This window comes from Anopheles stephensi, chromosome 3 (assembly GCF_013141755.1).
Source record: "Anopheles stephensi strain Indian chromosome 3, UCI_ANSTEP_V1.0, whole genome shotgun sequence".
Taxonomy (NCBI): domain Eukaryota; kingdom Metazoa; phylum Arthropoda; class Insecta; order Diptera; family Culicidae; genus Anopheles; species Anopheles stephensi.
The window spans coordinates 56852380-56874519 of NC_050203.1; the positions used below are offsets into that span (position 1 = coordinate 56852380).

General features: G+C 44.0%; 2 protein-coding genes across 2 annotated transcripts in view; both read right to left on the bottom strand.

Moving 5' to 3' along the window:
- LOC118509831 (sodium bicarbonate cotransporter 3) overlaps positions 1-7662 on the bottom strand; it is a 35820-nt gene extending 28158 nt beyond the window's left edge. The window contains exon 1 of the mRNA XM_036051008.1: positions 6551-7662. The gene's annotated coding sequence lies outside the window, so the exon portion shown is untranslated. The remainder of the gene's footprint in view (positions 1-6550) is intronic.
- A 2969-nt stretch (positions 7663-10631) lies between these two features.
- LOC118509113 (protein Wnt-4) lies at positions 10632-20795 on the bottom strand. Its single transcript, XM_036049284.1, has 5 exons — positions 19528-20795; positions 12144-12393; positions 11816-12073; positions 11538-11750; positions 10632-11475 (listed from the first exon to the last, which is right to left on the bottom strand). Exons 1-5 carry the CDS (start codon positions 19704-19706, stop codon positions 11239-11241), a joined length of 1137 nt encoding a protein of 378 aa, XP_035905177.1. The 5' UTR covers positions 19707-20795; the 3' UTR covers positions 10632-11238.
- Positions 20796-22140: the final 1345 nt, after the last annotated feature.

Genomic DNA, 22140 nt, shown 5'->3' on the forward strand with positions numbered 1-22140 from the left:
TTAACGTTGTCACAACATATTATCGCTCCTCTGTACCTTGGGAAGGTTGCACACGTGTCATGCATAATGCTGTTGTTGCTGGTTCGTTGGCGGTTTACACGTATGTAACGGAGGCATATAAAAACTTGAAATCTGTGTGTACTGACTCATTTAATTAAAACATTATTAGGTTTTTTATTTGAGAAAAATGTAGTGGAAACTGAGCGAAGCTATTAGGTCTTTTCTTTTCCTTTCACTCCATCTACTAGGTTTTAAAGATGACATAAAGGTGTCCGAACAGTTGCTGGACTCTGTTCAAGCTGAACTAGAAAGTATTTTGGTATATTTGGACTTTAGACTTCCTCGAAATCTTTCATGTGGAAGTTGAATTTTATTTGGTATAATTGGATATTTTCTTCTTCTTCATTGGCACCACAACCTTGAAAGGTTTCGGCCTGGCATTTCTAGCTTTCTGTGACTTAATTTTACTCGCAACTGGATACTCAATCCTGAGTACGGGGAGACGGTCTGGATTGGATTTGAACCTCGGTCCTGCCCTGTGAAGACCATCATTAGACATAGACTTTTTACCAGGAAAGAGTCCTCTTCTCCTTGAAACATGTCGAGAAGATGCAAGAAAGTCCAGCTCTATTAGAAGGCATTCCATTGCATTTTTGAGTTAACTCGAAAGAAGTGTTTATTCATTTAAAAACTCGGTAGAATACTCGCCGTGCATATTTTAGGATACAAATTCATGTGATTCAATCATACGATTTTTGCAAATAGAAAGAACATGTAGTAAACCTGTCAGAAGATGATAGGAAATAATCCGAATAATACGACCACTTTGTTCACTTGAATAAACGTAGCACAAAAAAAAACCCCGGGCCTCAAGCTGTATCAAGCCTATCTTCCAAGAATTTACGACACAAAATCCGCGCAATAAACGCTTTTCCGAACCGAGCCGAACCGACCGTACACTCTATCCCTCTTGAACACGAGTGACTTCTGGTCTCTTTATCCTTTGAAAAACGCATCCATTCTATCTATCAAGCACCGATGCAGCGAACTTGTGTTAAGCCAAAGCTTCACATCGTATGTTACCCCCCCCCCCCCCCTCACATAACCGACATATGAGCATCGAGCCATCGAGTGAACTACCGGTACGTGTCTTCAGTTCGCTGCAGTTGCAACGTTTCTCTCGGCGTAGTGCCACCAAGAGGCTTACAAATCGTGACAAATGGAGCAGATTTTACTCACGAACAAAAGATAGATTCTTAAGCTGTAGATGCAAGGGGGGGAAGAGTTGGTGGATCTTCTCCCGGCAGCGTGTAATAGACGAGATGAACCAATAAGAACCGTCGCTATTGAAGAGGATCGCACCGCCATTAAAGAAGTGCTCCTATCCAGCTGAGGGGGGGCAAAAAGGATTTAACCTTCGCGCCCCATATTTCTATTTCTATTTGCAAAAACTCTTACCCACCCCATATGGGACACTTGCGCCTGGTTGAATGTCTTGTGTGAGGTAGATTTACATAACCCTTCAGCAAATGCGTAACGCTCGCGCGAATGAACCGGGTCCACGGGTCGATGTGGTCTAATAGAGCGCAATCTTGGTGTGTAGCTCCTCGGTCGGTCGAGTTAATTAAACTTTCATTCAGCAAAATTGGCCCCATGACTGTGTGGACCATGTGCCATAATGTCTACGTGGGTCAAAGAATGTATGCAAAAGGGCAAGTTCTACCTGGGCGACACATAGATGCTTCTAGCTGCGAGAGTACAGTCCGTGTGAAGGTGACCTCCGGGTGATGCGTGGTAGTTTCGGAGGTGCGATCTAATTGGAGCTCATTTTAATGCAGAACTGCTCGGGCTAGATACCGCACGGGCTAGATATGATTAGCGGTCGTAAATGATCACCGCGAGACAACTTCGCCACTGGGCGTATGGTGCTATAATTGGAGTCATTTTTCAATAGAACTGTCTGCGGTGTAACGGCCGTATCTGTTTTGAATATCAAATCGAGCGTTAAATTCGCGATGAGATATCTGAAGCAATTGCTAGTTTGACTTTCAGGTGAGTTTTCATAAATTTAAAATAATAATTTAATAAGAATAACTTTATCGTCGTTGGCAACCGTGATGCAGGAGTGTATTGCTGCTACCACTAACAGCTTCAGTATGATCTATTTGCCCTCGCCTATAAATCTTAAAATAGACAATCGAGTAGCAGCGAATCGATTGGTTGAATTTTTTATAAGCGAGCAATCACTTCGTCCTAAAAACCCCTGTACCGTTGACTGCTGCGTACGGGTCAGATACATACCTTCCAACCTGTAGTCACGTGCAGTCATCGTTTACGAAAGGGTCAAGGTAAGGCATCGCGTCACCCCTTTGGCTATCGTCGTAAATCATATTCTCCTTATGCTGTACTTCGCTGCGATGTGGATTACATTTCGGTTCGATTAAAACGTTGCTTGAGAGAGTTATTTTTTAATAACCCCATCTAATTGAACACGACGCACCGTACGTACTGACGGTACAGCGTTACCAAAGCGTTACGGGGGGGGTGCTGGGAGCTTGGGATACCGTAAATGCAACCAGTGACACAATTTCCAAACCCCCAGCAACATTGCTTTAGATTTAATAAGGAAAACATAAAAAACGAATACTACTCGAGCACTCGGTGGTGCGAGTATCAAAGGTTTATGTGACATTATATATGGCACAGCTTAGCCTGCAAGACCGGTTTAAGGTCGCAGCGCGTAGCAACTAGTGCAGTCGTGGCCCGATCGAGCGTTTGCCAGATCGTTTGTAATCATGAGCAAATGTATTAAATAAATACAACTTAATCAACTGTTGAACTCAGCCAACAGGCCACCAGACGCCATGTTGAAGTGCAACCATCGCTTAACGTTTGCATGAATTTATGTATGATGCCGGGGGTGTTTTCTTATCAGTCAACCGATGTCACCGTGGGCCGGCCAGTCACTGTACGACCTCGCTTGACGCCTGGGGAGGGGGAAGGTTACGGCGAACGGTCACGCAATCACAGAAAGCATATTAGCCCTGGTAACGCACCAAAGAGATGCACGAGCACCATGTGCAAAGAAATGATAGGCAACACAGCACGCAGAACGCAGGGACGGAAGATAGCTCACGGAAATGGAATGAAAAACATATTAAAAATCCATCTCGAAAGGCAGCTGTGGCCATCTCGGATGCTGTATGTCTATAGTTTTGCGAACGGATGCGAGAACGAAAGACATAAACATCGCCCGGTAGAGAGTTATGCGATCGTTCCAGCATAGCCTGCTGCCCGAACGGGTCGTGTGCCGATTGTTTGTCGGGCGAAGGACATCTTCGGTGTGACCGTAAGATGGCCACGGTCAACAGAGTGTTCCTCTCGTCGTACACCACTCAACCAGCCAGTAAAGATGACGAAAGGCGAGTATGGTGCTGAGCAATGAGGAGAAACTATATTACTATACAACCCCCCAGGGTCCGGAGAGCAAAAGATTTCGGCAGTGAGAATGTGGAGAATCTGAGGCCAACGGGGGCCAAAACGAAAATAGATTTGCTTGACCTCTTCTTCCTCGCAAGACACAGTCACTGGTGGATCGAGTTGGATGAAATCCGTTGTTGGCCAGTGCTCGAGAGACAACAGAGAGCATCATCTTTCATCTTGCGTGGACGGTGGTTTTGCCGGGTACTTGGGTTTTTGTCTTCCAGTTTCTGTTGGCAAATATTAGCTCGTTACGGCACATTGCCGGTGTGTTGGAGCTGGTGAGATACGGTCGGAAGGACATTTCCAAGCAGCTGAGCACCGGTGCATCGCTGCAGGGTGTTTTGTTTGTTGCAGCGCGCAGGAGTAAATATCGGTTTAATATCGGGGTTCGTATTTCTTCATCTCCGGTTAGCGTTTAGCTTTGCTGTGGCTTTGTGTGGATGTGATGTCGGATGTAAAGGAAATTAATTTTGCGTAATGATTCGACCAGGATAATGGATCTGCAGTGAGGAGAATCGAGTTTAAAGCTGATAGAGTGTACGGAAGACTGGAATTAGTTCAAGCTAATCGAACAAAAGGAGGTCTGTGACCAAACGAATGGAGTTACTGGTCTAGGTTAATGGATTGAAGATTTCGTGAACATCATCATTTAAAGCTTATATAGGACATCTTTACTTTAAAGTCGAACAGAGAGCAAGCAGAGAAGAAATTATGATAAACGAGTAATATCCAGCATTTTGATTGTTGGAATTAATCAACACACCGGAGGGTCCGTGAATGTCTGAAGGATAAGCTTCAAAGAGCACCAACAAAATCTCCCCATTTATAGTTTCTTCAACCCCATCTCTCAAATGGACGCGCATTGTAATGCATTTTGATTTGCCTTTCAAAGTAAGCGTACTAAGATTGCTATCATCTGCCATGTCCCGGGCCTATTGTTGGCCGGCGCAACAACAGCCCGGGACAAGAGCGCTCGGCTTCTTCCTTTTGGCAGCTTTGCAACACAGATGATAGCGATTTCTTGGCGTTTCTTTCTACGTTTTATTTTCTTCTCCCCCACTAGAAGCTGCTGCCGTCTGGGATAGTGGCGTTTTATGGTTCCATCGATTACCATATTCCCTGGGGTGGCGAGCGTCCGAACAGTCCGAACAGTCCGTTCGCACCTCGTCGATCCAGCTTATCAAGCACGACGTGCTGGTTAATGTGTATGGGACATTAAAAATGTTACGAGTGTCCTCGACAGTGAACCTTGAGGGATCCGGAGAGGTTTGTGCATTGCGCGCTGCAACTTCAGCGTACTGCAATCTCAATCGAAACGATGTGTAATGCCTACAGCAATCAAAACCCTGGCTATTGGTCGGTGTGCTTTAACCCAGTTGCAGCAGGAAGCAGCTAAACTGAAGGGTTGCAAAGCAGATTTGATGTATCATCATGCCAAATTAAGCCAAATGGCGTAAATCCCCTTTATTCTAATGACATGCCGGGTACGATAAAGTGACCGAGCATGAGGCAGCATCATCTCTACCGAACCCAGATTACATTGGACGTCGGGGGCTGAAGGTCTGCGATTTTTTTTCGCTTTTGTTTTGTCTGCTCTGCAATAATTTCCACACGGATGACATTTGTCAGATTAAGCGGGCACATCATTATTGTCCGGAGCAGCAGCATTTACTTGGTGACGCCGATTCGATTATGAGCGTACCCATCGTTTGCTCCCGTATTGCGATGTTTGGGAAGTTAGAGATTACCGTTGTTGTTGTTTGGGAGTGAAGGTCACAACAACAAGTCAGAGGAGTATGGAAAATATATTAATAAAACCGTCACACACATGTGCCTAGAGCAGCGGACAGCTTGCCACCCGAGAGCCCTGCAGGCTGTGTCGCAAGGTGACATGCAGAAACACGTATAAAGCGTGCTGCTCCAATCACGTGGGAATCGGTTCGCCAACGGGACCGTTGCATTCCATTCGATGCTCCACTTTTCGCGCGCATTCACTCCACCCATTCAACAGTTATTAAGCCATTCATTAGATCGGGCTGAAGGTAGCAAAGTAACAAGCACGGGCACGCACTTGCACCTTCCATACACCGGGCACTCCGATCGGGGAAGAACCATTGTAATGCTCCGGAGAGGTAGGAAACAAGGGGGAGGGGGGAGGGGATGGGGGGGTTTAATTCCGGTTCCCTATGTAAATGTGCGAGCCCTAGGGAAGGGAGGGTGAGAGGTCTAACCACGAGCGAACAACCTGGTCCGGTGGTGCAATTGTTTGCACATCATCGCCCGTGTTCCCGTGGGCGACGACGGCTGACTTGTGTATGCAGTTTTGCAAATATTAAACAAGCACGTTGACCACCGTAAACAATGGAGAAAGCTGTGCACCACACACACAAACACCGTTTTACTCTGTTTGGAATCAGTTTTAGTTCTTCTAAACGCTTAAAATAGAACCTTCATTGCTTTATTGTTAAAAATATTGCACGCTGCTTTAGTGCTGTACTGGATGAAATGAAGTGCAGCAAGCTTTCAATTACTGTTGATATTGTGGATTAAAGGAAGAGGAAAAAATATGGGAAAATGGCTCCAGAATGGCTGGGTGGGTTGAAGGTTGAAATTAAATCCCACCGTCCAAGTATCGAAGCCATCGAGCCATAAGCCTGACTCACCCTAGTCGATAGGAGAAGAGAAACAAGAGACAAGCACCAACTTCCGACGTAGCATCGGGAAATTTCCAACGAATAATAAAAATGGCAAACAACGTCAAGATGGAAGCTTTAACTTTCATCTCTCCTCTTTTTCTTTTCCCCCCTTATGGAAGTTTTCCATTACGATAGCATTGGACATCTTTCAAGTGGCTAAATATCGAGTGACTTGAATGTATTCGGCTTCCCAACCAAAATCTATAAACGGATGCAGCGAATTAGGACATATTGAATTTTATCGATGGTCCGCCTAACTAGTAGCAATACCTCCGCTGGGCTGGAGAATACCGAAGTGTGTGTCTATTTTTGGAAGGTAAATAGCAAAAGAACGAAATCTGGACGAGAGCTTTTCTCGCTGGTCACATTACCTTCAAATCCGGTCGCTGAGATGAAATGCGATGCAAGTGTCTGTCTGACTTCCAGGGATTCTTCCTGTATCGTTGATGGCCTCAGATGTAGCACCAGCTGCTTTTCGATGAGTTTTCGATGAGAGATAAACACCCTCGTCTTTCAAGGTGTCAATTTATATCGTCGCACACTTTGATGGGGTTTTTATTCGTCTAGCGTGTACGAAGAAGCAGGCCCCCGGTTGTTGTTACGCGTTACTTGTCGTTACCGCCTACTTACTTTGGGGGCTGCTACTTTTCGCGTTAATTTAATTAAAGCCGAAACACACACACACAGACGGGGCTGCTAAGCCCAGCCGTAGTCCTGGCGGTTCCTAGCCTATCTTCGGGCGGTCGATATGGTTTTTCACGTCTCCGGAATGAGCGCACTGGAGCAGCAGCTAGCACCCACTCACATCCACAATTGACACCACATCACACACAGGACACAACACTGCACCATTAATCACGTTTACTCTGGCTAAAGCACTGGGCTTCGGTCGGTCGATTCCGGAAATAGGGATATCGGGATGGAGACTACCTAGCGGTGACTAGCAGCTGCAGCAAGTTGTCCAAACGGAACCTCCACAGAGAAACTTCTCCCGTAGCAATGCTAGCAATGTTCCCAGGAACAGGTCGTGTAAGTGGTTGAAAGCAATTGCAGCAAGCAGAACAAGCATTTTCGATTCAGATTCCTTTTTTTTGTCGGGAAAGCACCATCAAACGTTACATTTTTGCTCGCATTTCATTCCCCACACAAATTGAGTTTTGCAAAGCTTTCTACGATGCGAATCCTTTGATCCAGGTTTTTTTTTTTGCTGTACGAGCCTCGGACAGGTGTTTTCTACCAACGGATTCTCTCTCTGATTTCACTGTAGTTTACATATTCTTGGTGGAACAGCGAACTTCGCCTGAGGCTTCTACAGGCTGGACACACAGTACTTGAACGAGTGATTGGTAGCTTTAAAGCGGGCAAGCAATCATGGAGCAGCAAGCAAAATCACGTAAACACACACGCACGCACGAACGCACAATTTACAATAGATCCTGGAACACGGCGAGCGAACGGAAAATTCGCGCAAGAACGCGTTCGATGCCAACGAGCGAACGAAAACACAATAATCGGTCCTCGTGAAAAACGGCACCGCAGAACCTGTCGATTTCCAGCACCGGAGAAGGAAACTCTCTCTCTCTCCCTCTCTTTAATGCTTCGTTCTCTTTAGCACGCCTCTCTCGCTCTGGAGATTAGCTTGTTTGGTAGTAGATTCGTGTAACAACACTACCTTCGCCGTAGCTGTGGTCACTGATTACTGCTCTCACACTGGCTGGTCGTAGCTGGTCGTCGAGTGGAGCTACAATTTGTCACCTACTGTGTACTCTGTGTCTGCTACACCGTTCGAACGGTTACTGAACGATTTCGTCTAAACGTCCTGCCCATAACGACTGCGGCTTGGGAACAGCCGGCCAACAGATCCCTTTCGGGCGAAACACAGTTGGTTGTTTCGTTTAGCACTCGTGGACAGGCCTCATCGAAAGGGCAGCTGTTTGGATTGCGAGTTTGTTACGATGCCTTCGATGCTGATAATAAATAGGGCAAGTGATGTTTGTGCCGCACCATGTGGCCCTGGTGGGTAACGCCGGGCCACCACCGTATTTGGAGTCTTGATCGCGTCTTTGACGTTTCAATCAGCACGGACCCACCAGCACGGGGCCAAGGTTTCACTTGGATGTAAATGGATTATTTCGTACGGGGTGGTGTTTTTTTCTCCCTTCCATTCACCAACCCGCTCATCGTGTGTATTTACTTTTGACAGGTTGGTGAGATAGTGAGATTAAATGGCTTCAAACTCTGTTTACCTTTGATTCGCGTGTAGATTAATACCTCGGTTTTTTCTTTCGCTCTCCCCACATGATTCCATAGCGTCATCAGGCGAACGTGTCAACTGGTACCACACAGCTTCCAGTTACCGAGTGCACCTTGCACGGCACGCACAAGCGTGCCCAAGAATGTGGGTCACTTTTCCCAGTGTGGTTTTCCCCCCCGAAGTGCAACAAGGATGATTGGGTGGCAATTTTGGTTCGGTGGGGTACGAGATGCCTTAAGGGTTTTATGCTGCGAGAACCGTTGACAAGTTGTGAGAAGGTGTAGAGAGAACTTGGTCTCGCTCTCGCCTTGTGTTTTGGTTGTGGCTCTCTGGGTTGAAACATAAAGCATGAGCATAAAACATGCTTCTCCCCATGCGTTGGAGCACGATAATGTCTGAGAACGATGCGATACCAATGGAAAGTGTGTTGTGTGTGGCGTTGGGGAAGAAGCCTCACATCGAAGAATGTGACTCCGGAAAACATTGGTACTCCAGGTTTTTATTTTGTTTTCGGCGGACGTTTTGTACAGATTTCTATCGCTGTGAATTACTGTCACTTGTTCTGAGTTCCTTTTTGTTTCTCTCACGTTTTTCCGGTATACAATGATACAGGGAGAACCTTCATGAAGGTTGATTGAGGTACTCCAGTGCTACAGTGCTAGACATAATTATAGAATTGAATTGATTGTTGGAAATGAATGTTTATACTTTTATTTAAAACTAACAAGAAATAAAAAAAAGATTTTAGATTGATAAAATTGATGTAAGATTTATAAGGCTTTTTGGAATGATGATACAGACAATAAATATTGCACCAGTCCTGCCAATATGAAATCGTTGCTATTGTCTTAATTTTCATCGTTTTACCCCCATTATTGAGTCATTTGTGTGTCTTCAATATGTTTGTTCAATATCTAGTAGAAGTGTTGCTCAGGGAGTTTGAGCAATAAGTCTAGGCTTGAGGAGGTATTTGGATCCTGAGCCTGAGTATGTGGCAAACTCTAATACTCCTGAGATGGTCCGGTGGCCGAGGCGATAACGGCGCCGGTCTTCACACGGCAGGACCGGGGTTCAAATCTCATCCAGACCGCCTCCCCGTACGTAGGGCTGATTACTTTACTATGGGTAAAATTAAGTCACAGAAAGCCAGAAGTGGCAGGCCGAGACCTCTCGAGGTTGTAGTGCCAAGGAAGAAGAAAAAGATCCTCTGGTAGACAAAGTAACCTTGAACGATGAGCATGTTCGTTCCCGTGAAAGATCGCTTAGATGATGAGGCCTCTTCTATTACGAGGTCTCTTGCTAAGTAAAGCTTAGATGATGAGGTCTTTAATATGTACTAGAGTGTTTCTTGGAAAGTTTGAGGTCCATCCAGCGGGGAAACTAGACTTGAGAAGGCCTAGGGAAGAAGCCTAGAGATGACTCTGAGTTTGAGGATTCGACAACTACTACTAATATATCTCTTGAACTAGTCACCTTGAACGACGAGGCACGTTCCTGTAAGAGATCCCTTAGATGACTTCTTTCATTACACTTACTTAGAGACTTCTTTCATTACAAATTCTCTTGGTAATTGAAGGTTAGACAACGAGGTCTTCAATGTGTACTGAAGCTTTGTTCAGAAAGTGTGAGGCTCATTTAGTGACGGATCTTGAGGGGGCGTACCCTCAGTATGAGGACGCACCAACCTCTGCAACTAGATCTCTTGGTAGACGAAGTCTCTTTCAAAGATGAGGTATGTTTCTGTTAAAGGCCAATTCGATGACTAGGTCTCTTCCATTACGAAGTCTCTCGGTGACTGCGCCTTATAAAAAGGGGGTCTTCAATATGTTCTGAAGTGTTGCTCTGAAAGCGTGAGACTTATCTAGTGAGGAGGATTGTAAAGGGATGGCTTCTGAGCATGAGCGTATGACACAAGGTATCTTGGTAGAAGAAATCCCCTTGAACGATGAAGCATGCACCTCAACTAGGTTCTATCGAAGGTAATGTGATATCGAAGGCCTCTTCCATTACGAGGATTCTTGGAAGACGAAGCTTAGATGAGGAGGCTCCTTTGACTCTAAGTTGGATTGTTAGAAAAGGTTCCTAGGCCGACGAGTTCTTTTAGACTAAGAAACTTTTAGAAATAAAATCATTTTAGAAGATAAGGCATCTCGGACGGCTAGGCATGATGCCCCAAAAAATAGTGAAACACGTTATCATTTCAAATTACGATTATATTCTGCCACTAGTTTTGATTTATTTGTATAATGAATGCTACAGTTACATAGTGAGAGAGAATAGGGATTGTAAAACTAGCCTAGCTTGCACACTAGCGTTTGGATGCTGTTCTTATGTCTCTCCACTTGCACTACCATTCCACGGGAAGAAGCTACTACTATTACAAACACGATTGACATCGACTACGATTAAATGGTTACGGGGTAGTAGTGTAGTGGTGTTGAAATCCGATAGAGATACACGAACTAGAGAGATGAGTTTCGATGGCCACCAGAGACAAAAACAAAAAACCCGTAGCGAGCATTCTAACCATGTTGCCCCGATTAGTGTTGTTTACCAATGTTTTGCAGCTCAAAATGTACACAAAGCAACGGGCTGACTATGTGAATCTTTGTTTTTCTTTGCAAATAATCTCTAACATTAAGATGTATGTGAGTTCGAACATGTGATTAGTGATGCTTCCTTTCTTCTTCGCACTCTTGCTTATTATGCTGTGCGACTGCTTACAAACTACGGTGAATGTGAATAAATAAATGTTTGCTTCCCGTCCAATGCATGGTGGGGCCTGATGGTGATGCGATCCGACTATTATTTACAGTAATATCGATCCTCGTACTTTTCACAGTAATCGCACACCACTTGACAGCAGCGTCCGTTGGTGAAGCGACAGCGACACTTTTCGAGTGTCTTGATGACCTTAGTGGTGTATCCGCGACCGCAGCACAGTGTCGCACAGTTGTCCGGATGCAGACAGCGTCGGCCACGCGTCACCGAGCAGAACGTTGGCGAGGTTTCGAAGTAGTACAGCTGATCGTAGATCGTTTCCTGAAAGTAGTGATTGGGTTCAAATGTATTGTCTGCCTGCGGTATCTATCAGCGCTTGTTACCCTCGGGCGGAAATCTCTCGGGGCCGATCGGCGGGATGTTTTATTGTTAACCGGAATCTTCCGTATGGCAAGATGATATTTTGTTCTCAGCAGTGCGGCAGTCGTATTGAAATCGCCCAACCTTCTCCAGCACGTTTTCATCGAGCAGGATCCCGACACGCCGTGGCATTTGCAACGGTCCGTCATTGCACTTGTAATTGCACTTATGCCAACCTGTAGACATCGAATCACATCAAATATTTGGAACTTACTTTACGCCCTACATTCAACTCCCTTACCTCACTATCATGTCGTAGCATTTCGGCGACGGGATCACCATTTCTCGGCTGCAGCTCGAGAAAGTTGCGTGCGACTCGTTTGCCGTGCTTTAGATTGTCACTGCAGCCACCCCATCGGAAGGCAAGTCTCGTGGCCTCAGGTTTTCGCTCCGAGGCGCACTGGCATTTGGTCATCCTTCCTTCGGCGCAGGCACGCGCAACTGCGTGCGTAATGGCGGCTGCTGTGAGCGCGTGTACAAAGGCCGTTTCACGATACACCTGCAGACGGGAGCAACGAAAAAGGAACGATATTATAAGTTTGTTGCACTGGGATGAAGATGTTCAGTACCTTTTTGAAAATGTTACGCTTTCCCCTGGTTTCTATCGAACAGTTCCACCGGTCGTATCGAAACTGTTCCTCGCAGTGCGTAACGGCTAGGCGGCGCGCTTCCTTGATTGCTTCTGGCAGTCCAATGTCACGCCGGCACTGATGGTTCTGTTTACGCGTGCCGGACAGAAACTTGCACGGACCGGGCGACTTGACCATTGGACTAAAAACGGCCATTACTGTGTTTTTTGCTGATATTGACGGAGTGTCGCTGAAAGAAAGGAGCAAATATATGGCTCATATTAATTTTAGTTTATAGAGTTTTTGTTCAATCGTATGGCGTCAGAATGTTTAAAAAAGCATGATATTTAGTAGTTTAATTTGAATAAAATTGATCCTAAACTGGTTTCAGTGAAATTCAAACACTATTGAACATCCTACAACACTTGTGTCGTAGATTGCATACCATCCGGCGTAAAGGTTTTATACAGATTGCATACGATCGAAAGTTGTTCGAAACCCATATTTTGTATGGTATGCAATCCGCAATACATTGCATCATACCAGGTATGCAATCCTCAATACTCAGTAAACCAAGAGTTATACAGTTGACGGAAGAATGGGTTTGCTTGTTTGAATTCGAATTTTTAGCTAATTGTTAACGTATATTATATTCTTAGCAAATAAAACTTTTAAATAAACAACATTTATTCAGCCTCGTATGTTCTACCGTTAGGCATTGTAGCGATTGTGTAGCCAAACATTAATTTCCTTACAACACCCAGTCTTGTACACCACCTGTCGTTCTGTTTTCGTCGATCGAATTTACTTTTTGTAAAGCGAAATGTTTTTTATAATGCGATATAACTCTGTTGTTCGTCATATCTAAACTGGCACTTATATTGTTCATGTTAAGAAAGGAAGTGTTATACTCTTAAAAATACGTTATTAAAAGAGCTTATTGATGATTTCAATATAGAAGGCGCAGCATATAAAACAACATTTTAGAAATAGAACGAATTAATAAAAATAAAGAATGAATTCATTATACAGCTGGAACGATTTGCTGAGAACCGACATGAATTGTCCGTGTATGAATTAACACACTTATCATCCGCTTGATCACAGGCATAAACTTCGAGGAAAACTAAGCCAATAATCGAAAAAAAAAATGCCTTACTATTCCTCAGAATTTCTATAGACTGAAGGATTAAATTCATACGTTTTGGTAAAAGTTGTTGATTTTTATAATTAAAAACCAAATGAGAGCCGATAGTTGTCCCGCTCAACATAGGTGGAATTGTAGGAGATCGATTATTATAAGAGCTAACCAAAACCGAAGGCCAAGTCTGATAATCGTTTGGCCATAAAATAAATCCCTTAATTATCGTAATAACTTCACTATGTTTTTTTTTATCGCAAAAAGAAAGAAAACAAACTCCAAACAGACAGACCATTTCACTTAGCTGCGGACAGAAGTGATTCGTCACATTGTTTAGCAACGAATTAATTAGCTTGAGTAGGCTAAACAAAGCCCTCCAAACGATCAGCAGCAGCGAGAATGCAAACTGAAAGCAATATAGTCTCTTGCTGTTTCCTATCAGCAAGCCCGGCGCTCAACGAAACGTCTTACTATTTGTCTTTAAATCGGCAAGCCTAAAGACATCCCCAACAAACCGTGACGTCCTCAAAAAACCCCAAGGAGAATCCGTTATGCATGTCAGGTATTGCAGTCATTTAGCGAACATTATCTCACCAGTGTCCCAGGCATCTTCGTCTTGCACCACCAGCAGAGGTGTCCCCGCTTCGGTTTGCCCCCCCCCCCCCCTCCCCGAAAGCTACTTAAGCGCAAGTATGTGTAAGCAACTTCATGAATGCAATTGCCGTGAGTAATGAACGAGGGATGGGATGGATGGTGGTGTGGAGGGGTACCGGAGGGTGACCCATGTTTACCGAGTGTCATTTTCCGCTAAAAACCCTTCTCATTGATGGCTTTTAACATCGAAGATGCAATGGAGTAGCATAAAATTAATGAAAAACACACACACACACGCATACAGGCACTATACACACGCATGCGGTAGTTAGAGACAGGGAACGGTCGAACGTGGAAAGGCGAAGTTGCCACAGACGTTTAGAATAGATATTTTCATAAGGAAATTGACTTCAACTGTACCCGGTGGGTTTGGGTGGGAAACGATCAAGACAAAACACGAACGACCACCATTCATTCAACCTGTTTCGCGACACGGTTGCAACATGTGCAAAAACCTCCGCGAAAACCTTGCGGAAAAAGATGTTTTCATATCGCGAAAAACCGCCACCACGGTTAAAGCCGTCGTCTGTCGGTTCAACAAAGAACCGTTAACGTTAAAAGGGAAGGCAGACCCCCATTTGAGCCTGCAGGTTTTGAAGCTGAACAGAACTTGCTAAATGGATGGGGCGATTTGTATTTTTAACCATTTTTACTTAGATTTGTCGTATAGATGTCGTTGGCGCAGCAGAATCCTGTGAGCAAACAGCAAACTCAGGACGGAAGGACACTTCGAACCATCCAACCTGCTGAAAGCCACAATTCTAAACTTACTCTAGCACGGGATTCCGAGCAGACCTAAATGGAGCAGGCAGTCGTCTACCCAATAGGGCCACTTGTTGAGTAGATTTTCTGCACCATTCAACCATTATGTTGGGGATCATCATCATCTACCAGGAAGGGCCGGGAGTTGGCCAAAGCATCCATAGCAGAGTGTGCATCCGGTACAAAGTATCGCAGACAAAAGTCGTAAAAGGAATCAATTCAGCGTACGGTTGAAACATTTTTGTGGAATGTGCCGTAAAGAATGCAACCCACAAAAAATTGGGAACGACTCGACCTAAACTGAACCAAGTAGACGCAATTAGAAGGGATAAGTACGGTTAAGTGTGGCATATAGCTTTAAAGCGATTGGAAGGAGAAACAGTCGACAGGAAAGAGAAGTCCCCAATTAAAGACTCATTGCTGATGTAGAGAATATTTGGCGAAAATCCTAAGAGAGGGTATTGTTATCGAAGTTTAGTAAGGTTTATTTAATCGATATGTGTAATGTGTTATTCATCCATTACAAGATAAAGGGTATTTCGGAGTTTTTTATTTACTCTTTACCATATATTCTTCCTTTTTCCTGGGGTTATTGAACCATTTCCCATTTGTTTTTGATAACGTTCCACAGTTATTTGACCGTTTAAAAAAATATTTTCTTAGTAGTCTAGATGCGTCGCAAAAATTTTTCTTTTTCTCTTAATCTTAATTTGATTCGTAAGCTCCGTTTATAGCTTGGAGATGTTGTAGAAATGCTCTCGACTATCCATTGACAATCTTGCACTTCTAACTTCAAGCATATGAATCATTACAGAGTTCCGACTGTCCATTAAATTCGTCTTGACAGTTCGAAACGTCGACTTTTTTTTTTCAAAATAAATCCAAATTTCGGATTAGACAGATAAACACCTTGCTCTAAATTACTAGACAAGACAAGAATTGCACGTCGTGGAAATCTGGTGGCCAAGAGGTGGACGCCTCAACGCTATCACTCCATACCAATTTCTCCTATGCCCATAAGGTCGGTCTAAAAGGTCTTCATGGGCTGAATCGCCCAATGTTATTCGCATGATATGGCCGGTCCTGAAAATGGAGATGCCTAATTCTCGGCACGATATCACGATCATCATACTGCTCATATAACTCGTCATTGTAACGGCTCCTCCATTGTCCTTCCACACATATGAAGGCAAAGATCCTTATGATCATCTTCCTCTCTCGAACGCGGTTAAGGGGGTTTCGTCAGTTTTCAACAGAGTCCATGTCTCAGAGGCGTATATGATGTGGAAATGTTCTATAGTTAAGTCTAATTAGCCATTATATGGCCGACATGACCACTCGGCCATGAAACATCGGAGGAGAAGAAGAGATGCATGTCTGTATGTTGTATTAGCATATTCCTAAACGAATTTACATTTTTTTCGGCACAAAAACTTGTTCAAAATTTGTTACCTTTAAGAAAATATGTTTATTGGAAAACTGGTAAAAAATAAAATTGCGAAGAAAATACAAATATTTAGGAAACCGTAAAAAAAACCTCTAAACATTTGAACAATATTTGAAGCTCTGTCAAAAAAAAAAAACATGAGCAAGCCCTGGTTTGGAAAACCCTGTAACGGTTCATCCGAGGTGTAAAGCGTATTGCCTATCTTAAGGCGCTACGATATGTTTTATCTTGCAAATAGTTACGTTATGAAGTGAAATGAAAGTCTTCCAACTACCAACACTAATACAGTAATTTACTACAAATAAATCAATCGTACAATGACTTCTCCCCACCCCCTCCTCCCCCTTTTAGTCCACCATCTGCTCCTCGCTTTCCCAATGAATCGAAGCAATGCAATCGAAACTATGTGGTGCGTCAATTCCGAGAGTGAAACAATTTTTTGTCCCGATTTCCTCGCAAACCGAATCGTTGACATTGCTGTATGAAATATTCATAAATTAATTAAAATATTTGGTGATAGCGGTGACTCGGCCAGCCGACCCGTCGAATGGGTGGCATTTGGTTGGAAAATAGTTTACCGCTTCCAGTAAACTCGTCCCAATGTGCATACAATGTGTACTTGCCCCACTACTTCCATCTGTCTGGCATGTCCTCCCAAGTAGCGTGTTTATCTGGTTTGTTATTGTTTTAACAGAGAAAAAAAGATGTCTGATTGTATCGGGCTAGCTGATTGATGTACTCATCATCACAAATCATGCCACCTCCGGATTCGTGTCAGCGAGTTGCACCCGTGTGACCATCGATGTCACTTTTATTTTCCAGCCCGGGGTTGAGGATTGCTGTTTGGCGGGATACATTTTTGATGATCCGATGTGCATTCCATCGATTTGTGGATGTTGGGATGCCAGTTTTGTTCTGCTCTTCTCTTCCTTCTGTAATCCACACCCTCGGAACGATGTGGGAAAGTCAAACATTGCACAGCAGATGAAAATGGCTATAAATTTTAATTCGATTTCACGTTATCGCTCATTTCGAGACTTAAGTATCTTCGGAATGTTGCCCCATCGGTGGTGGCGAGCGCTACAAATGTAAATGGAGCAAAGCTGTTTGCCTGTTTTTGCTTGTTTCGAAAGTCAGCTTTGATTTCCTTTCTTTCGGTTTCGATGCGAATCGAACACGACACACAACCGAGGGAAGCTGGCTCGATGTACCTGGCTGTTGGGGAAATGTGTTGCTTGCGAGAGGAGACCGAAATGGGGCAAAGCAAATCATCGTTTGCCTGTTGGTCAATTATAATAATTGATGTGGGTAAAATTTGCGAACCGATATCGATGTAAATTAATTCTGTCCTTTCCCTGTCGTCGCCTCGCATCGTACCGTTCGCACCCAGCCACCACAAGGTTGGCAAGTTTATTTAGCAGGATTTCGGATATCCGGCTTGGCCTCCACATGGGTGAGGAAGGAGAGAGAAAGAGAGAGAAGGTGGGAGGCACGACGAGCACGAATCAGAAGCACACATCGTGGAAGAAAAGCCGTAAGTAGTAAATATTTGACAAGCCTGTTGAGATAGGCCGGTGCACCGGTGTTCACGTTGTTCTGCGGCTATGGATATCGGTACGGAGCCGTTTTTCGGGTGCGACAGCCCGTAAATACAGTTGTTAAGATTATTGACTTCCAGCGAACGAGCACGCTCGAACAGGTGAATAATTGGTTGCGTGAGAATGTAAATGAGTAGGACTTTGCGTTGGAAAATTGGGCCGCGATGGTTTAATGCAGTAGCACTATGGATGTTTGTGACGAATTTTGATTGATTTCTCGTTAATTAGCTTGAGAATAACAATGCTTCGTGCTAGGATTTTTTAAATGCATTTTGAAAGAATTTCATTTGAGTAATTAAAATTAAATCTCAATCAGAAATGTTTCAGTAACAATGGCTTACCAGAGTAACACATTTCTTAACATTGATTTTAAAGCTTTTATGAAAAAATCAAATAGCAGGCCGGGGTTCAAATCCCATCTGGGCCGTTCCTCCATAGTGGGGAATGACTATCCAAATATACGGTATCAATAAATCTAGTAAGCCAAAAATGGCAGGCATGACCTAAGAATTCGTTAGGCCAAGAAAGAAGAAGAAGGAATAGCAAATATATTTATAAATTGGAAATTAATGCAAAGGCAGGAGGACTAAATTAATGAAATTAATTAAACTAAATTCAATTCAATTTAATTTAATCTCAATTGTGTATTTTGATAGGTTGAAAAAACATGTCGAAAAATAACACAAATGTTGTGTTAAACAGTGATAAAACAATAAGATCTCTTTAAATTGTTTTTTTGTTTTGCCGGAAAACCCATGTGTGTATTAATTTTTAATTTTGATTAATAAAAAATACGGCCAGGCCGTTCCCATTGAGTGAAAAAAATGCAAATAGCCATACAATGAGAGGCAATCATATGAAAAGAAAAAAAACTAGTCTTCTTCTTATTCTTAGGCCTAACAACCTCTTATTAGATCATGCCTGCCAAGTTTGGCTTACTAGACCTAAGGATACCACTTAGTTGGATAGTCAATCCTCACTTCGAGGGAACGGCCCGTATGGGATTTGAACCCCGATGCTGCCGTATGAATTCCGGCGTCGTTATCGCATCTACCACTGGGCCGCCGCATAGAACTAGTCTAAAGGTTGAATATGTGCATCATAACCTCAAATTTGGTGGTCTTATTGTTTTGCTCATCTCTGTATGTTGCTTATGAAATTTCCACAATTTTTTAAATATGAATGAAGTATACTTTTTAAGCTATAATATGCATGGTAATAATCAAAAAGCATTGGTTTATGTAACATTTAAGTTAGTGTTCGTAATTAGTTATTTAAATGTTTTCCAATGATCTTATTAATAATTGTTTTTTATACATAAAAATGGCTTCCTTTAGTAAACTATAATACTACTAACGACCGTCTTACTGAACTTTATTCAGTCTTAATTGTCTAAGACCAAAACTTGAGATCATATTTAAAAGCAGTTTATTACAACATTTGTTTTTATTTATTTATATTTTAATTATGACTGCAAGCGCCATATTGTTCTTCTAATTATATAAGCTTGTTGTTTATCAATTGTATTTAAAACCGATGTATTTTTTATTAACTTTTAAATTGAATCTTTATTAATATTCAAAAATCATTGCTCATAAATTTAGTGTTTAGCCATCTCGATGACAAATATTATCCACGTTAAAATTTCCTGAAGCTTTAAATTAACTGATTATAAAGTTAGAAGAAGTTATTTGTTTGCTTATTCAAATAACTTTACTCTTAAAACTAAAAACTTCATACACACTACAAAGTGGAATTCAAAGAAAAGTATTTTCCACTTACCCTTTCGATGAGATAACATCGTTACACTCGATGAAGCAACAAATTGCGCTCAGTATAAGCAAGCTGGCGAATATATTCTTCTGCTGAAAGGACCCATCGGATCTGCCTCGACCTCCACTGCCACCATTGTTTCCCAATGGCACCTGCACCCCCTCCGACTCTGCCCGGCCCTTTGCCATCGGGAAGCGAGGCCTCACAGTCACTCAAACTCACTAACTCAATTGCCCCACTGCTAAGGCTCACTAAGGCCCACCGGCCATCACCTTTCACCACGATCGGCTTACAATGATGCGATTGTTTCGCGCGAGCGTTGATGTTTTACTGTCGAAGTCGAATCCTTTCGCCACGATCACTTTTCACGACGACGAATTGATGCAGCAACGCGCGGAAACACCAAACCACACCGTGCCACACACTAACACCGACTAACGAGCGACTGTCAGCGCGGGAACGATGGCTTCACCTTCGCGGTTCCGGCGGTGCTGTCGATGCTCGTCGTCCATGTTCATGGCCTGTCTAGCAATCGGGGGCATTCGAAAAGGTGCACCGGTAAGCTCGCTCATTCACTGTCACTTTTAAGAGTAGAGTTTAAGTATTTTTTTCGGAAAAATCGACCAAACCGATATCCACTGCTTGGTCACTGGCTAGATCACGAAACCCCCAGAAGGCCCACACACAATCACAATCGCATCAGTTTTGCATCCACTGTCGGCGTCGCTCGTAGATCGACTGTGGTACATTTCGCACACACACATTTCCCGCCTCACAGCTCGGGCGTGAGGCGACACCCGACCGTACACGTTCGCACGATTTGCCTGTGCTCTGGTCTGGTCGGTTGATTGCTAATGGAGCGCCGTCTCGTGGTTTCGATTGCCGGTCGGGTCTCGGCAATTTTCCATTCGGAAATCGTCCCCCTTTAGGCGCGGAATCTGGCGAAGATGAACGAAAACAACGCACCACTAAAAACGGCGCACCGCGAATCGAACGAGAACTTTTGGGGGGCGAGAAATCCTTCGGCCCCGGATGGATTCGGATTCGGTTTCGTCCGCTGTGAGTGGTTGCTTCCTTTTCGCTCACACTGGAGTGTCGTCGATATTGGTTGATGCACAGGGAAAATTTATCTTCAGCTTCAGCTCACACACACACACACACGGGTGTAGACGATCGGATCGGACGTCCAGTTCCAAGGGATAAAGCTCGCCCAGTGACACTTGGCCGAACGGAACTAAGCTTCACGCGAAGGCACGCGTTCAATAACTTCGAACCACAGTTGAGCGTCGTCTGAGCACGGTCCGATCGCATCATTAGCGTGGACCTCGACGATGCGTGTGTGTTCGTGCTTGTGTGTGTGTGTGTCCAGTGCGTGACCACCGTGGTTTCCCCGCGGTTCTTCACACCCCAACTGTCCTCATCTTTCGGCATTGCATAAGGCAGGAAGATGTGCACAGAAACTGACCCAATGGTGGTTGAGGTTTGCTTCCCCTCAAGCATCACGTCCGGATTCACTTTTTGCCCCGTCAAACAACCGGAAGGAGCGGCCAGTCCGCTTAGCTGGCTTGGTAAGCCGTTGAGAAAAACACAAAGTTCCGAAAGGCAAATTACCTGTTTACCTTATCGGAAAATATTGAGGGAGAGAGAAAAGGTAACAATGGTCGCGGTAAGTTCGACGACAAAATAAAGGTTTTGTTTGTTCCCTTCGAGGAGATCTGAGTTTTTGTTTTATGGTTGTGGATGGTGTCTTCTAGCGTGGGATGTGCTGATGAGTTGCTTTTAACACATTTTTGGAGGCATTAAATAGTGGGTTCCACGCATAACTTGGAATGTAGCATGTTTTTTTGTCTCTCTCTCTCTCTGCTTTTGCTACGGTTATTAAACTGATCCGTGGGAACCCTGTCCAGAGATGCACTCAAAAATTGAACGTCATTATTTGATGCATTCGATTCACTGTTAATAACTCAGTATTGCCCAACAATCTTTACTTGACGAAATCAATACTCTTTAGTAACGGCCGTTCCTATCCATCATGGCGTCGTATGTTGTCAGTAAATCGTCACCCTTCACTGAATGACACACGACCGGAGTGTAATAAACGCTGGAGCCAATTTGAGCTGACGATTGCGCTTTTCGCTTGGAAACTCCAGCCTTCACAGGATATCCCCACGCACACACAACCCGTGAAGCCGTTAACCGACTCTTCTCTTAAGCAAATCAAAACAAAACTGGAACAGTGAAGCGCAAGACCGGAACGCGCGGTAGGAACAGACGGCCGGGAATCATCATAAAAATGGTTCGTTGCTTTGAATCGACCACCTTGGCCGGCCTTAAACCCCGAGGGTTGGACGATCGTTCCTATCAAAATCGTATTAACTTTAATTGAAAATAGGAGGACCGATGACATGTGACCGCCATACACGAGGACACACTGGGAATGGATGGATGGATGCAAAAAACCCCTCCCTGCCCTTTCCCAAACCTCAAAAGTCCCTCCTGAAGAGACCGTGTGGCTGGGAAACGTCAAGGAAACGCCGGCATCAGATTACACGGTTCCGGCCGTTCCCGGCGGACGGTGGAATCGGTTTTTACGTTTTACGATTTCGCAGCGATTTCGAATCA